Source organism: Tiliqua scincoides, chromosome 3, assembly GCF_035046505.1.
Source record: "Tiliqua scincoides isolate rTilSci1 chromosome 3, rTilSci1.hap2, whole genome shotgun sequence".
NCBI classification, from domain to species: Eukaryota; Metazoa; Chordata; class Lepidosauria; order Squamata; family Scincidae; genus Tiliqua; species Tiliqua scincoides.
Genome location: NC_089823.1, coordinates 78,143,969 through 78,161,224, shown reverse-complemented (window position 1 = coordinate 78,161,224; position 17,256 = coordinate 78,143,969). Strand labels below are relative to the sequence as shown.

The 17,256-nt window shown below is 41.7% G+C and overlaps 1 protein-coding gene across 1 annotated transcript in view; it reads left to right on the top strand.

The window, feature by feature from the left end:
- CDKL5 (cyclin dependent kinase like 5) overlaps window positions 1-17,256 on the top strand; it is a 104,397-nt gene that overhangs the window by 55,601 nt on the left and 31,540 nt on the right. Inside the window, exons 7-10 of the mRNA XM_066620591.1 lie at window positions 324-383; window positions 5,460-5,550; window positions 9,110-9,299; window positions 15,970-16,050. Coding sequence (XP_066476688.1) covers window positions 324-383; window positions 5,460-5,550; window positions 9,110-9,299; window positions 15,970-16,050 — 422 coding nt within the window. The remainder of the gene's footprint in view (window positions 1-323; window positions 384-5,459; window positions 5,551-9,109; window positions 9,300-15,969; window positions 16,051-17,256) is intronic.

Here is a 17,256-nt window from a genome sequence, read left to right as displayed (position 1 = left end):
TGATTTAGCAACCATTCAGCATGTTAGGTGACCCTAATTTCAGCTGAGAGTTTAACTCATGCTTAAATGCTTCCTAGTACTAGTATTTCACTATTGTTTGGATTGTTCCCTAGGTTTTTAAGTTCATGTGGTGATCACATTTTTGCTGCAGAAAGAAGAATTTGTTTAATCTATTTTTCTATATGTCAAATAAATTATATCAAGAATACATGCCGTTCTGTCATAACAAGAATCATGTTATTTTCTTTCTTGTCATAACAAAAGTTAGAACAGGCTAACTACTATAATTTTTTTAACCTTTTCCTGTGCATCTGACATTTCAGATATCAAGCCAGAGAATCTCTTAATAAGCCACAATGATATTTTGAAATTGTGTGACTTTGGTAAGGTTTTTTTCTTTTTTAAATGCATGCTTATTTTAATTCTATTCTATATATACTAGAACTCTAAATTTATAATTCAGATTGTAAATCAATATATAATATAGTCTCTCTGTTAACCTTTGATCTGAAATGTTTTGTAGCTTAATTAGTTTCTGTGATACAGGTATATCAATATCTGTTTTGATGATGATGATAGTAATACAGTTATTTGAATGACTTTATAATCAATTTAATTTAAAAATACGGACATACACATGCCTCCCCAATAAACTTGGCACACAAATTGCAGGATAATTGTTTCTCTTGTATCAAAATTACAGAACCCCTTAAGGCTGTACCCTTGAATAACAGATGTCCCAGACTTGTGCATACAATTAGTGGGCAAACAATTGCTTTTGAAATATGAGAGTGAGGCAGGTAAAAAGCAGGTTATAATACAGCATAGGAATTAGAGAAGATTTCCTGTATTGTGCTTGTTGAGATTTAATATGAATGTATTTGTTTTCATTGAAAATGCAAATTTTAATCAATATTGATCAGAGACCAACCAAAAAGCCTTTAATAGGTAGGCAGCCCAACTTTTAATTGACTCTTTCAATGAAGTCTTAATGTAGCATTAATTATTCAGAAAGAGTTGCACAGAAATTATGCACATCTTTGACTGTGTTCTTTTTTTAGCTAGGGAAATAGGCAGAAGTGATGTTTCTAGCATGCTATTAGCATGCTTCCAGTGCAGTTAATTTAGTAACAGAAAAATGGCATCTCCTCATTGAAATGAATTATATGGAGGTTGCACTGTTTCCACACGCTCCGTACCGTATGGGGTTGCCATGTTTTTGTCAGGTTCCTTTGTTATTTAGATAAGAAAATAGGTGGAAGTGACGTAAGCATGGTGACAGCTATCTTTTCTAGCTCCTAGCTCACTTGGAGAAATTCTAGTATGGTTGGCACGCTGGAATCTAAAAAACGAATGTGACCTGAGCATGCCGGAACAAAAAAAACTAAAAAAACTCTCTAGCGCTTCTAGCACTAGAAGATAAAAAAGAACCCGGCTTTTGATTCTGTACTCTGTACATGCTTTACTTGACATGAAAAAAATCCCAGTAACTCTGAAAGTCCCTAGCTATGTAGTACAAATAGTTAGAATTATCAATGTATAATTACTCATAAACATTTTTCAATATTGTATCAATTACCAGAGTTAGAATCTACATCGTTATACTTGAAAACTTAATGCATTTGTGTGTGTGTGTGTGTGTGTGTGTGTGTGTGTGTGTGTGTGCATTTTTAAAACCTATTTATAGTCAGAGACTTTAGAATGTGTGCATGTTTAGACCTTCCTCTGAAAACAAGTATTGTAATCTTTGATCTGGGAAATCTTTTGTACACATTTTAGGGTTTGTTAGTATAGAGATAAGTAATGGCAAGCAAGCTGCCCTAAATGACAGCTTGGCTACCACTACTAATGTTTTGTTAGTTTAAAGTTGTAAACCTGTGGTCTGAACTTTTGTGTTTTGGTTTTTTTTTAAATTTATTTTCACTTTTATTTATTTGAGAAATTTTGATCCTCCATTTTCCATGCTGAAGCAAATGCCCATGGCAAATTACAAAGCTCCATAGTAGAGTACAAATGCGTTTTAAAAATAGTTGTGTTCTAAGGAACACTCTTGACTCTAGTGGGGCAACTTGACTCTAGTGGGGAGTTCTATGGCCTGGGCAGTGCCCTGTAGTAGTATGTACCCTGGAATCCTTTGCAATCATCATGTGTCAGATGTGCAGGGGGATCGTCAGCAGAGGTCATTATGGAAAAAATTTCTTGAAGGAGGAAAATATAAAAACTGCTGTTCTACAATCTAAACCAGGGGTGTCCAAACATTTTGGCAGGAGGGCCACATCAGCTCTCTGACACTGTGTCAGGGGCTGGGGAAAAAGAATTAATTTACATTTCAGATTTGAATAAATTTACATAAACTTACATAAATGAATATATTAGAGATGGAACTTCTATGAATGAATGAAGGTCTTGCAATAGCTCAATACCTATAAAAGGCCTTGCACAAAGCAAGGCTGGCCTTTCATTTGCTGCTGCTGTTGCATCACAGATGTGAAACAGCAAGCAGTGGAGGGAGCTCTTGTCCCACAGCTCACGTGAGAGGGCAAACAGTCGCCCTCATGCTGAGAGGAGTAGCATTGGGCCAGCATGGGCTCCAGCAAGTTTTTAGAGGGCCAGAGACTCATTGGAGACTGGTGGCTCCCCGTGGGGCAAATTGGGACTCCCTTAGGGCCGCAGGTGGCCCCTGGGCCAGGGTTTAGACATCCCTGATCTAAACAGTAGAAACCTTTTAAAAATGAAACTGCAGTCCTTCCCACCTACTAGGACATAAATCTCCTGAACTCGGGAGAAATGGTTTGGCTCACATTGGAAACGTGTGTCATTTTCTCAGGTTCTCCTGATAGGCCAGGGCTATGCAAAATGCCATAGAGGTCACAGGCTGCAGAAATCAGTTCTGTCTTGGCTGTGCTGTGATTCTTAAAATCATGTGCATGCAGTAGCTGCTTAGGCACATGTTGTGTGGGTGTGGTTTCTTACTAGTAGAAATGTAAAAAGGAAGACTAATTGTGGCAGATGCACTTGGCTATTACATTGTGGTGGTTCATGTTCCAGTACATCTGCTGCATTTCAAAACAGTTTTCCAACCCACTCCTTTAGAACTATGCATTTGAGCGTTTATGTAAAAAGTGTGTACAGGCTTGCACTTAGTAAAAGTGTGGTGAATAAGTACAAATGGGTTCATAGCAGAGTCCAAATATTTAAATCCTGTATTTGTTATTTTGTTAGTGACACCTCAAACTTGGGGTGCCATATATGCTTATGTATTCTGACATGAATGATGTATAGTTTTTGTTTTGTATAGTTTTTGTTGTGCTGTACATGTAAAAATATCCTCATGAAAGAGTATCATAATTCTGCCATTTATAGGGATATTCCATTTTGTGTTTACTAAAAAAGGTCATTTGTTTCCTGCTGGAAACTCTGTTTTCTTTCCAGTGGCAAAAGGATCTCAGCAGTAAAAGTAGTTCTATAAGTTTCTTTTCTGGATCAGAAATGTGCTTGGGCAAGAACTTGCTACTTTTAAAGTACAACTTCTAAGGAGAAGCAGACCACAAGATGTTTGTGGATAGATGTGGCCCCCGAAGGCTAGAGCAAAATGCTGAATAGAGGTTTTATTTTGTTTGTTTGTTGTTGCTGCTGCTACTAAGGATAGTTATATATTGCTTTTCAGCAAAAAGTAGTAAACTGCTTTGTGAACATAGCTAGACAAATAAATGAAATGGTTCTCTGCCCCCAAAGAGCACATAATCTTAGACATCAGCAACAGCTAATTGAAAAGATGCCATGGTGAAGCGGGATAATTGCTCCCCTACCCCATGAAATATAAGAGAACACCTCTTTAAAAGATGCACCTTTCCCCAGTTAGAAGTGGAATTTATTTAGCTACGTAAATGGTTTGTGAACTACTTTGTTGAAAAATGGTACCAGTTGGACCCCAGTATCCGCAGGGGTTCTGTTCTGAACCCACTCCCCTGGAACCAGAATTGGCAGATACCAGGGTCCAAGTTTAAATGGCTTTTTTTTAAAGTCACGAAAATCGGGGCTCCTACTATTACTCGGCTAAACAACGCCGTTTCCAAGCACCCGCAGATATTTTTAGGGCTGAAAGACCCATTTCTTTAGGTCACGTGGAGGTTCCTTGCCCTTCCCAGCCTCACCCCAGAATGCATTGCAGTGGCACTGGCCTAGTGCTGGTGCGCCTTTCCTGGAGGGTGCCGTCAATGTGCTTTACGACACGTTTACGACTTCCTCCGCAGGCACTGGAGTTTACTGCCAGTGCTATGGCCTGTTACAATTGAACCTTAAGTTGAATGATGCAGGCTTCCTTTTGCTACGTTTTTAGGTCTGGTGTAAAAGCTGGGAGCTCTCATTTCGTTCTTGTAGAGCTGATATAATGTAGAGATTGAGTTATGAATCAGGCTTCCCCAGTTTGAATTTTTCTCTCTCAACATGTACTCCTTAGATGGGACTCCCTTTTTGCCTTGACTCCCCATCTCTAATATGGGAAAAATACTAGCCTTTGGGGTGGTTGATTGTATCTAGATAGTACAAACTTGGTGCACTCGCAGCCCAATCCTGAGCTGCCTGGGGTGCCCAGGCTCAGCAGCACCAGCACCTCAGGAGAAGGGGACGTTCATCCCCTTCCCCCAAGTAAGGTAAGCAGCACCACAATGGGGCTACTCACTTTACTGCCAACCAAAAGGTCAACCAAAAGGTTGGCGGTAAGGAAAAGGCGCTCATGTAGGGCGCACAGGCCTACACGAGTGCCCTGGATCCTGCGGAGCAGAGCTCCATGGGTCCTCCACCCTCCCTCCCCAGCACGCCTCCCGCCTGTCCTCTCTCCGCCCCCTGCCGGCCTCCTACCTCCCCGGAACGCCTCTGCCCCACCCCACCCCACCTGCCATTATGCAGCTCGGTGGTCCCCCAGACCGCTGAGCCGTGGGAGCTGGGCGACCGCCCGGCGCTAGCCCAGCACCGGCCAGCGCTGGGCTAGCAAGGTCGGGAGTCCAGTGGTGAGCCCCACGAATGTGCCTTATGGCACGTTTGCAACTATGCTCGGTGGCACAGAGCCGTGCCGCTGAGCACAGGATTGGGCTCTCAGACACCTTTACAAATGTTTATTATTATTGCCCCATTGTTTGCACAAGGGCTGGAGCAGTAGAGTGAAACACCAGATGGATTTTTCTTTCACAGGACTCTTAGAATGTGCGAAGTTGTCTTCAGTATGTGTTTCTGAATGGCGTAATGTTGTGTTACTGCACACGTGATAGTCTTTATCTCCTGCAGTTTGCTTAACAAAGCAACAAACCCCTAGAGTTTCACAGAGTAGTGGAAAGACGGCTTTATGTGAAATGACTATGCTGTTGTAGGAATACAAGCAAAATAGATGTATTCTAAAATTCGAAATTAAGGCCACCAATTTTTTTAAAATTAAATTTATTTTTTAAATAATCTTGCTGCAGGTTTTGCACGGAATTTGTCAGAAGGAAGCAATGCTAACTACACAGAATATGTGGCCACCAGGTGGTACCGTTCACCTGAACTCTTGCTTGGGTAAGTAATCTTCCTATTCCCCTTCATTTCTGTAATGAAGAACATTTGTTCCCTTACCTTGCGGCTGCATTGCAGCTGCACTGATGCTGAAAAGTTGGATAAGATTGGGTCCATTGGCTCTTTTGTTGGTCAGTACTAGATTGTGACTTTTCATCCTTGAAGCCTCAAAGAAATTGTGAAGCCTAAAAGAAATATTGTAAAAAGATGTTTTTAATTCTGAAGAAATCTTTTATTCTTGTATATGATATGGGCCAGAAATGGCCAACTTCTGAATTAACCAAATTGTAAGCTTTAGCATCTGTGGCTAAGAGGATAATTCATTTGTGCACTTCAGAGGGCACAGCAGAGCACATGTGAAGTGCCCTTTCCACATCACTGAACAAACAACCAGCAGCCCTGATACTTCCATGAGTGTATACACACTCGCTCTCTTTTTCCACCCCACCCTTCTTCCATTTTGACCAGCATTTTAGAGCCCTTATGTGCCTCTGATTTCTCCTTGATTATCCACCTCTAGAAGACTACTAAAAAAAAATCTGGCAGGTTAGATTTTTCCTGTTGGATGCTAGTTTATCACCACTGATGAAAAATTATAGTATAGTAGTCTTCTGCATATCATAGAGCTAACTATAGTTTGGTCTGAGCTTATGTGACTCAGAATGAACTGGAGAACATGGAAATTGTAGTTGTACTAAACTATGTGATGCTACCTGTATTAACTCTGCTTCTAAAATACTGTGATCTCAGCTAAACAAAAGCTCTCGCAGTGTGTTACCACCCATTTTCTTACAAAAAAAATTGTTTGGACAAGGTGATATAATTACTGCAATTTTTAGTTCAATTTACATTTATATAGTAGCACAGATTAATGTTCACTGACCTAAGTTAAGGTACTTTTGCTTGACTTTGTGAGTCCAGCATAGAACTTTTGTTCTGAATGGAAAAAAGTATTGTTGTTTCTTGCATATTTCTTTTTATCTTGCCTTTCTGCTTTACTTGCAAAACAGTAATCAGAATTTCACATAAAAAGTTTGGGGGTGCTCCTGGACACACAATTTTGCCTGGAGAGGCAGGTTGCAGCAGTAGCCAGGGGTGCGTTTACCCAACTTCGGCTGATGCACCAGCTGCGGCCATACTTGAGTGTGACTTCTAGATTGGATTACTGTAATGCACTCTACATGGGGCTGCCCTTGAAGACGGTTTGGAAGCTGCAGTTAGTGCAGAATGTGGCGGCCAGGCTGGTTATTGGAGCTAGACTATTTGATTCTGTTGGACTGCCGCTTCAGTGACTGTATTGGCTGTCCATTCGCTTCCTGACCCAATTCAAGGTGCTGGTTTTGACCTTGAAAGACCTTCACGGTTTGGGGCCAGGTTATCTGAGGGGACCGTCTTCTCCTATATTTTCCAGCCCACCCTCTTAGGTAATCTGAGGGGGCTTTCCTGTGAGTGCCACCTTTCTCCCAAGTTAGGGATACGGCAGCATGGGGTTGAGCCTTCTCAAGAGTGCCGCCACAATTGTGGAACTCCCTACCTGGAGAATTAAGATCTACCCCCTCCCTCATGGAGTTTTTCGGCAAGGGCGCAAAACCTTTTTGTTTTGTTTGGTATTTGGGTTATCTACCTCCTGTGCCTCTATAGCCGTTCCTTGAATATTAATATTCCAAATTGTTTGTAAGTTTATTCATTGTTATTATAAATTGTATTTAGTTTTTTACTTTTTTATAAATTGTAAGCTACCTTGGGCATCTGCTCCGGCTGAGGAAAGGTGGGATAAAAATATTTTAAATAAAAAAATCTCTCACTGTCACAATAGCTAAAAAGCCTCATGATGTGTAAGACAAATTAACTAGCACTGCCAGAGTCCTGCTAGAATAACATCTTCAAATTGAGATGAAATGCCATAAAGGAGAAGCTGATATTACCTCTTGTGGCAAGAAGTTCCACATACTGGGTGTTGCCACAGGAAAAAGTCCTCTTATACATTCTTGTGGCATCCTTGTTGCACCATGAGGAACAGTATTCCTCTCTGGGAAATTTGGTTTTTCTCCTGAGATCACATCAAAACCACATGTACAGTCTTGCACAGGCTGCACATATGAGATCCTGTTGCTAACAACAATGGAGATAAGGGTCATTTCCACCCCTTTACCTAGCTGGGGGTCTGCCTGCCAACTGACAGCCCTCACACTGAGTTACCTGAGAGGTGGACAGCATCTTGTGGACCACCTTGTTTTGCTTCTCTCCCTCTTTCATCCACACATCCCTGTATAAGCTTTTTCTGGGTATCTTGCAGATACTTTCCTTTAATCAAATCAAAGAAAAATATTTATTGAGAATTAAAATGGAACAAGGGAAAAACCATATTCTATTGATCAAGAGGCAAAATTCCAAAATAAAATAAAAATAGTCCAGGAGTTTGAGAACTGCTCTAAGTTTTTGTGGGTTTGGGAGGATAGTGGTGACATGATCACACCACAGCCGGAGACAGAAGGTGGTTTTGGCACTTACCGATGCCAGTGCCGGCCTCTGGGGGGTTGCGGAGAGCCCGGCAACCCCTCTGCTGGGATTCCCTGTGCCTCAGGGAAAAAAATAGCTATCACGACTGACTTCTGCTTTCATAATCGCAACCCAGGAAGTGGATTGCAATTGGTATTCTTGAATTTCCTGCCATCCCCCACCCCTTAAGGGGGCAGAGAAGGGCTTCCCTAGCTGTAGGGTCATGACCTACTAGTTTGAGAATCCCTGCACTAAGTTACTTTACAGACACCCAGAGTTGATGCAGTACCTTTCTCCTAAAGAAACTGCTTTGAGTTGGAGGTGGGGGTTAGTGTTTTACTTTTTTAACACATTATTGAAGAGTTTGTACAAATGCATTGCTTTTAAAATATTGAAGTAGGCTTCTCTTAGTTTAATTAAATGAAATGCTGACTGCCATCCTGACCTATGTCTTCATTGTTCCAGATGTGTTCTGTTCAGTTGCAAGTCTCGTGGAAGGGAAAATCAACAAGAGCATTAATAATGTTGCTTTGCAAATTCTTCTTTGGGTGTGAATTCTTATTAAAAACAGACAGGGCTCTTCCAGTTTCATGTACTGCACTATAACAATTTTTGCAAGGAAATTTGTGCAGTTCTTAGATTTTTCCAGTGTAACACAATTGTATTAAATCAGGGCAGTACTATTACAGTTGGTGTTTCTGTACCTGCAAGGGATCCATTCCTGAAGCGATCACTCCTCCCCCTGATAATGAAATCCATGGTTTTTGGAGCCTACAAGATTCCGGTTGCATCTTGGAGGTGTAAAGGGGGACGATCAGGGGGTTTGGCATCCACAGTGAGGCAAATTCATGGATGCCAAGTACTGTGGATAAGAGGCCCCACTTGTACAGCTCTAATAAATGGTAATTTATTAGAGCAAATGGGAACCTTTCATTTTAAAGAATGAAAGGCCTCAGAATTTTTTTTTCAGGCCTTCTTCTTTTCCAGTACAGGAAAGATAGTTAAATATTAATGACTGATTAGTTTTCCAAGTAGTACTGATATTCATATGCTTTCTTTTCAGTGCTCCATATGGCAAGTCTGTCGATATGTGGTCAGTAGGCTGTATTCTTGGGGAACTTAGTGATGGACAGCCATTGTTTCCTGGAGAAAGTGAGATTGACCAACTGTTTACAATTCAGAAAGTGCTAGGACCTCTTCCTGCAGAGCAAATGAAGCTTTTCTACAGCAATCCCCGTTTCCATGGACTGCGGGTAATGTGTAAATGTTTCATGCATGTTTTCAAGTAGTGAAGTGTTTGCAACTGGAAATTTGTCTCCCAAAATAATCTCCCTATTTGATGGTGTTTTTGTAAAGAGCTGGTTGTGCATAAATGTTTCAACTTCTGTTGTCTACTAGAAAATATCTACAGTAGATACTCGCCTATAAGGCGAAAATTTTCTTCCCAGAAATGCAGCCTGAATCCTTGCCCAGCCTTATCCCCGAAGCAAGCAAGCAGCAAGGGTGGGGGGAGGCGAGTCAGCCAGCCAGCCAATCGCTATTGTAGGAGGGAGGAGGGAGGGAGCTAGCATGGGAGAAATAAAGTGATCTCTGTGGAGAGGAGGTGTTGTGCAGGCTGGGGCTGCTGCTGAGCATTTGCAGCTGCCTGCCAGTGCACTCCTTCAATCTGCAGGAGCTCAGTGGGCTGGGCTGGAGTGGGCAGGACAGAGCAGGGGCATCTGCCATCGCTGCCATCAGCAGCCCTTCCTCGCTCAGCACCAGCACCCACAGAGGCATCGCTGGAGTGGCTTCCAAGACAGAGCAGGAGCGCAGGAGACAATGAGCTGTGTTGGAGGGGGGGCGTCTGAGCAAGGGAGAAGCAGTTGTTTGAAAAGGCTGAGTCCATCTCCTCTTTCCTTCTTGTTCCCCTTTCCCCCCTTCCTACTGTATATAAACTTCAAGCACTCCCTTGGAAAGCCCCCTTCCCATCTCCCCACAGATGAGGCTGGACAGGGTGGGGGAAGGGGGAAGAGTGATCTTTTTAAAAAAATAGGAGAGAGAGAGGCAGCCTGCAGAAGGCTGTACCTTTGTTTCTCGAGCCATTGAAAAAGTTGAGACCATCTCTTCTTGTTTTTGCCCCTCCCCCCTTACTCTCTGTTGCAAAGCTGAGGCTTGCTAACCCTCTCCCCATAATCATTCACCACTGATGAAGTTGTGCTAGGGGGAGAGGAAGTGTTAACTTTTATAAAAGGAAAAGTGTGTGTGTTTGTGTGTGTGTGTGTGTGTGTGTGTGAGAGAGAGAGAGAGAGAGATAGAGCGCTCGCATTTGAGCACTTAAAACAATTAAGGCTACAATCCTCACTTTCATGGGAGTAAGCCCCATTGACTATTTAGGGACTGGCTTCTGAGTAGGCATGCCTAGGATTGGGCTCCCAGTCTATTCCCTCTTGTTTTCCTCTCTACCTCCCCTCCTTACTTCATACAGTCACACTTCAATCTCTCCCTTGCAGAGCTTTTTTCAAACCTCCTTGCTAACCTCCTTTCCCCCTGTCCTCACCAATGAAGTTGGACTGGAGGGGGAAAGTCCCTGCATTTGTGTATGTGGGGGGGGGGGGGGGAGCATCTGTGAAAGGAGAGAGAGAGAAAAGCAGGAGAGAGAGAGAGAAAAGCAATCTCCCTGTGTGTGTGTTCTTTTCACTGGAAGAGTCCTGGAGACCTTGCAAAGATGAAAAACACAGGAAAAGCAGAGAGTAGAATTATTCTGCAGCAACAGGTATTTTAGCCAGAGATCTTAGCTGCATGCTGACAGGAGCTAGGAAGCACTTGCAACTGCTGCTTATGAGGAGAGCATGTTTGCTTCTGCAGTATCCCCAGGCAATCAGGCATTTATGCAGCAAAGTTTAGCTGCCTGAGATCCCATTGCAATGTTCTGTGCCCATGCAGCAGCCACTGAAACCTTCCTGGGGGAGAAGTAAGGGATTAATTGCCATCTCTGAGGTCCCCACCCCCCACTTGGCGTTGTGTGTGAATAATCTTATTGGCTTGCTCTATTGTACTTCACACTTTAGCTTTTTACTAGTTGTGTTCTTGCAGCCTTGCTAGTTGTCTGTTGTTTATTATAATATGGATATTTTAAATTAAATTCTTGTATATGTGTTCCTAGAGCCTTTTGATGCTACATTAACCACCGGGGTGTGTGTGTGAATAATCTTATGCTTGAGAAATTATCTCTGAGTATTTTCTTGATCCTTACCAGTAATACATTAAATTTTGAAAGGGTCAGGAGAGGGATTGAGAGAATTAATTCCTTTAGGTGGAATAGGTTCTTTGATGGCTGCTAATTCTTGCCTTATATCAATGCTTCTTAATAATATATTTGAATTAATTGTAGAATATATTTAATTTTTATTTCATTGTATGGGATGTGCCAAAAATTTATGGGCCTTGGGTACCAAATGACCTTCGTATGCCACTGAGTCAGACACCCCCCAAGTTTAACCCCCAACTTATCCGAGGGCCATAGAAAATTCCATGATTTATGGCTCAAAACCTGCCCTTGACTTATCTGTGAGGTTGATTTATACTTGAGTATCTGCAGTAATTGTGGATCGCGGTGACAGTGCTGAATGTTCTTAGGCTAGAAAAATTTGCTATCTCTTTTTACCAGCTCCTTGCTTTAATAATTGCAGATTGGAATGCTTGGTAGTTTACATTGCACAGTGGTATCATTTAAAAGACCATATTTTTTGTTTGCAAAGGACCCCAAAAAGATAAAAGAAATACTATTATGTAATAGTTGAAATTAGTTTGCAGAAGTACTAATGCTGCACAAAAAACCATTTTTAACATATTAGACTCTGCTAACTAGGATGTGTCCCTTACTGTACTTTCTGGAACACCTTCAGTAGCATCTTTTATTGCCAGATGTTTGCCATAGCAGTAATTTGTGTGAAAGAGAGACAGAGGGATTTTTCTCCACTTTTGTCCTCTTGAGTTGCGTTTTACTCTAGTACTTTTAACTGTGTTGTGGAATCCTATGCATTGGACTCCCCATGTTCATGACTATACAGATGTGTCCCCTAACTGCAGGGGATCAGTTCCATGGGACAACCCCCCCCCCCCGCAGATATGGGGGGGGTGCCTGTTTCAGTGGTAACCTCTACACACATTAACATCATTTAAAAGCTTACCAGGGCAACATGTTTATTGCTTAAACAGGTCTCTGTAAGTGTTTAAACTTACAGTGTGATGTGAACAGGCTGCCAGTAGTTTGAATACTTTATTAAACTAACTCTAATGCTAAACAGGAAGTGGTTAACTTTGTCTTGAGGCTACTACTCCAATACAAATAGATCATAAAGGCTATGGTCAGTGTAGATCAGCTTCTCTTTACCATTCTCCCTGTGTTAAAAAGACTCATTTCTTTTAAAGAAGAGATTTTAATAGACAGAAGAAACCACTTGGTATGGAAATTAAAAACATTTGAACAAGGCATTTTGTTTACTAACTAGCTGCTCCATTGGCTGTTCCTTGAAGACTGTGGATGTAATGATGTGGGTGTTTAACTCTTTCCTCCCATGACTTTTACCTTCTTCCCCAACAGCTGTTAGCTTGACAGATTAAGGGTGGGATGGGGAAGGGACATGATTAGCTTTCATGGTAGGTGGGATGGAAAGATGACTTGCTTCAGAAAGGGCATGGGAAGAGTTAGCTTCTCCCCCTCCTTGGAAAAACTCTGGAACTGTTAATTAGCAAAATTAAAACAGGGAGAGATTCTAATCTCAGACCTCTTAGCCTGCATAATTTAAATATTAGTCTGCCATAATATAGTAACTCTTAGTTGTAAAGCTAACTTGTAAAATTTAATTGCAATTAAATAGATGCTAAGTTACATCAGTGTCTTATGAAGGGTGTAGTAGAACAAGAGTACAAGCACTTCAGGCTTTGAAGTTTTCTGAATCAGTACTTCAGACACTTGGTCACTCCCTTTCCATTTAGATGTATACTGAGCAACTCTCATACAACTTTCAGCATTTATTAAGCAGTGGAGACGAGCAGTCTGATATGTTACATACTAATCCTAGAAAGTTGCAGAATTAAAGAAGCTATCTTTGAAAACAAATGGTGCTCAAACTCTCATCCAACTTGCATGACCTACTTTTAGATCTGGTTGTTTGCAAATGGATATGACATGTCCAAGACACCGTCAACAATTGGTTAGGTTAGAAGTTTGAAAACTCTTGGGCAAAACTCTAGGCCAGGGGTGCTCACACGTTTTTGGCTCGAGAGTTACTTTGAAACCCAGCAAGGCCCGGAGATCTACCAGAGTTTTTTTTACAATGTTCGCGCCATCATAACATATAACATTTATGTGTACAATGTATGTTGGTGTACCTTGAGCCCCACTGAGTATAAGAGGACTTACTCCTGAGTAGACATGCCTAGGATTAGGCTGTGAGGCTGCAATCCTAGCCACACTTACCTGGGAGTAAGCCCCATTGAGTACAATGGGTCTTACTCCCGGCGTTTCCTCCCAGAGGCACCTGAAGGGGGGGGTCGGCGCTCCGCAATCTACTCATTTTGCCTCGTGATCTACCGGTAGATCGCGATCCACCTATTGAGCACCCCTGCTCTAGGCAGACAAATGAGTGTGCACACGTGCACATGTCCTGTTGATATGTGATAGTGTGTTTGGGGTTTCTTTCTAGTTAGAATAGTTTTACCTACAAATGGCATTCTGGAATCTTTCCCTCTTGAGCTAATATTTTATTAATGTGCAAACTGCTTTCATAACTTTTAAAAATTGACTATTTTCCCACTTGTGTGGTTTCGGAGTGCCCATTCCTATGCTCCATTGCAATTGATGGCTCTGATGCTAAGCTTGGATTCCCTAGGGCTATTATAATGGCTCTGTTCAGTGCAGAATGTTGCACAGGGACTGTTTTCAGTACATAGAATGAAGCTGAGGATGGTACCAGCCTTTGCATCCCTTCTGAAGAACTACAGATGCTATAGCAAGCAGGTATGATTTTATTTCTAGTGACTAGTTGCTAGACAGTTCAGGTAACTGCTTGTTTTACCTGCCTTGCCCAACATCAGTAAGACTTTGGCATATATGGAAACAAGATCCGGGCAGCCCAATCCTAAACTGTGCTGATGCAGCCAGGCCACATGGCCTGTGCTGCCTCCCTTGCAGGCTTTGGGGGTAAGGAATATTTCCCTTTACCCTGAGTAAAACCGCTATATAGTTGGTGCAAATCCAAAAAGCCTGTGTACAACACCTGGCCCAGGAGCAGGGATTAGGATATGGCAAAGGCCAACCCCACCCCCCTCCTGGGCCTGATCCTCCCCCTGTTCCACTCTCCCCCCACCCAAAAATGCTCCCTCCCCTTCTTTAGCATGCCATCCCACTACCCACTCTCTTTACACATCTGTGCTGCCCAGCACAATCTTGCCTGTGCCAGCTGTCACAGGGTCAGGATCTGGTGCAGGCCCTTGCACTGGCCATCTGGCTCCCATTTGCTACATCTGGCACATTTGCACCACTTGGAGCCAGTGCAGGGATGCTGCACCAACTCACAGTGTGGTTAAGATTGCGCTGTAAGTTTCCCTTCAGTACTGCAATGGTGTACTTCTTCAAATTCATTCAAGCATTGTACAATCTAATTAGAATTAGAAACTAATTCTAATTTTGTTTGTGTAATCCCTTCCTGAATTAGTAATGTTTCTTTTAGTTCACGAAATTCCATATTCAGTATCAACTTTCAGAGGGCTTGCCATGTTAGTATATTGCGGCAAAAACAACAAAGAATCTTGTAGCATTTTAAAAACAATTTCAGCAAACATGGACTAGACTCTAATTGGACTAGACTTTTTATGGACTAGACTCTAATTGGAAAGCTTAGTCCACTTACCATAAAAACAGAAGTCTTGATTCTTATATCATCAGGCAAGCCATCAAACATTGTACAAGGTCTGGTTACTGTCCCATCGTCACATCATGTACTTTGAAAACAATTCCTATGCGACACTCCTGAGTAACTGCCATCTCTCTCAGGCAGACAAGCTTAGCATTAGGTCCATCATGCGTCTGATGAAGTAGAATCTAGTGCATTGAAACTTGGTTGGCAACCTTCAGATTCAAAAGGCTATAGTATAAGCCTACAGCACCTGGTATTCTCAAGCAGTCTCCCATCCAAGTACTAACCAGGCGTGACCCTGCTTAGTTTCCAAGATCAGACATGTGCAGGGTAACAGTTGCATTGAAACTTATCCTGAAATAAATGTGTTCAATCTTTAAGGTGCTGTACGACTGTTGCATTTAAGGTACAACTAGATCTGTGATTAAAAAAAAAAAAATTATTTAAAGAAGTTACTAGTGAAGAAGACCTAGAATCAAATCAGGTTTGCATTGTCGGGAGGGGGGAGAAGGTGGGAATTAAATCCTTTTTCTGGTGCCATTTTCTTGGTAAAAACTCCTCCCACACGTGATATTTTGTCTGGTAAGATGGGGGAAATATAAAGATATGTGTTGCTTCTAGTTTGGCCATAATAAGATTGGTTTTGCAACTGGAAATAGTCTTCCATTAAATACCATTTTTGTACCCTAAATTAAAATTTTTCCTGAGATTAACACTTGCTTAGTATAGTAGCCTTCCTGGTAAAAACAGGCTGTTTTTAAAACATCTGTTTTAGCTTGTTGGCAACTTGAAATTCTGGTTTTTCTCTCATACTTTTGCATTGGCCTTAAGCCTTTTCAGTGTTTCCTGTGATTTGTCTGCCTCTGTTTTATAATTTCAAGAGATTGATGGGTGTTTAAGATGTCTAATGTTATGTATAATGCTCTGGGTATTTTGGGTACCATGTACTGCAAATCATGTTTTCATGTCTGTTGCAAATGGTGCAGTTGTATATGTATATCATATGTCAATTATTTTTATACAGTTCCCTGCTGTCAACCATCCCCAGTCATTGGAACGGAGATATTTAGGAATCTTAAGTGGTGTTTTACTTGACCTTATGAAGGTAGGAATATTGTGACTTGTTTTCTTTGTGTTATGCTTTTGAGAGGTGGGGGGGATAATGATGGTGAGAAAAAGGGCCTTCTTGTTGATGGCGCCTTGTCTGTGGTATTTTGTCTCCCTGGAATTAAGAATGGTTCCCTCTTTGGAGATCTTTCTGCAGGGCCTCAATACCATTTTACTTAGGAAAGCATTTGATTGCTGACATCTAGGGATGGCACTTTTAATAAAATGCAATTTTAACAGTTTTATGTGATCCAGTGAGGTCTATTCTGTTTTATTATTCTAATCATTTTTATGTTTTAACATTTTAATATTCTTTTAAATGTATATTCTGTATTAGCGTTTTATATTGTAAGCTGCCTTGAGTGCCCTTGACTGTGGGAGAAAGGCGGGGTATAAATTCTTTAAATAAATAAATAAATTTGCCACAGGCCCTATAATTTGACTGCTATGATGTTAGTAGTAAATTGTTGTAATCTTCTTTCTTAAAATCAAGAAATACATCTGTCTCGAATGTTTGATGGTAGCAAAGATCAGTGAAGGTATACTATTTAGTACAGCCATTTTCAGCCACTGTGCTGTGGCACACTAGTGTGTCATGAATGCTTCACAGGTGTGCCACGGGAATTTGGAGAAGGGTCATTTATTAGTAGGGCCATTGGGGGATGTGAGCCCCCCACCAACACCATAATGTGCCTTGTCAATTGTCAAGTTTAGTGTCTTGTCAGTGTGCAGTGAGATAGAAAAATTGAAAATCACTGCTTTAGTATGCACTCTACTTATTTTTCACTTATGCAAACTTTGTGTGCATGCATACGTTTTCTCTGAAAATAGCGTAAGTCCACTTATTTTTACCATATCGCTACCTTTTTTTGCAGAGTGTGTGATGGAATGTCTTTTTCCTCTTAATAATTTATTTTTCTCACTAGTTAACTTTCAGCGCAATCCTATCTTGCACTGGAACAGACAGGCCAAGAGGCCTGCGCTGTATCCAGCGCAAGATAGGGGCCCAAAGTGACTCAACTGGAGGTAAGGGGAAACTCTTCCCCTTACCTCCGAGTAAGTCACCGCAGCCCCAATGGGTCTCCTCAGACTTGTGCCAACTTCAGAGGTGGCATAAATCTGAGGAGAGCGGATTGGCTTGTAGCCGCTCCGTGCTGCTCAAAATGGGGGCTAAGATCTGGCATATCTGTTGGGTTCCAGCCCC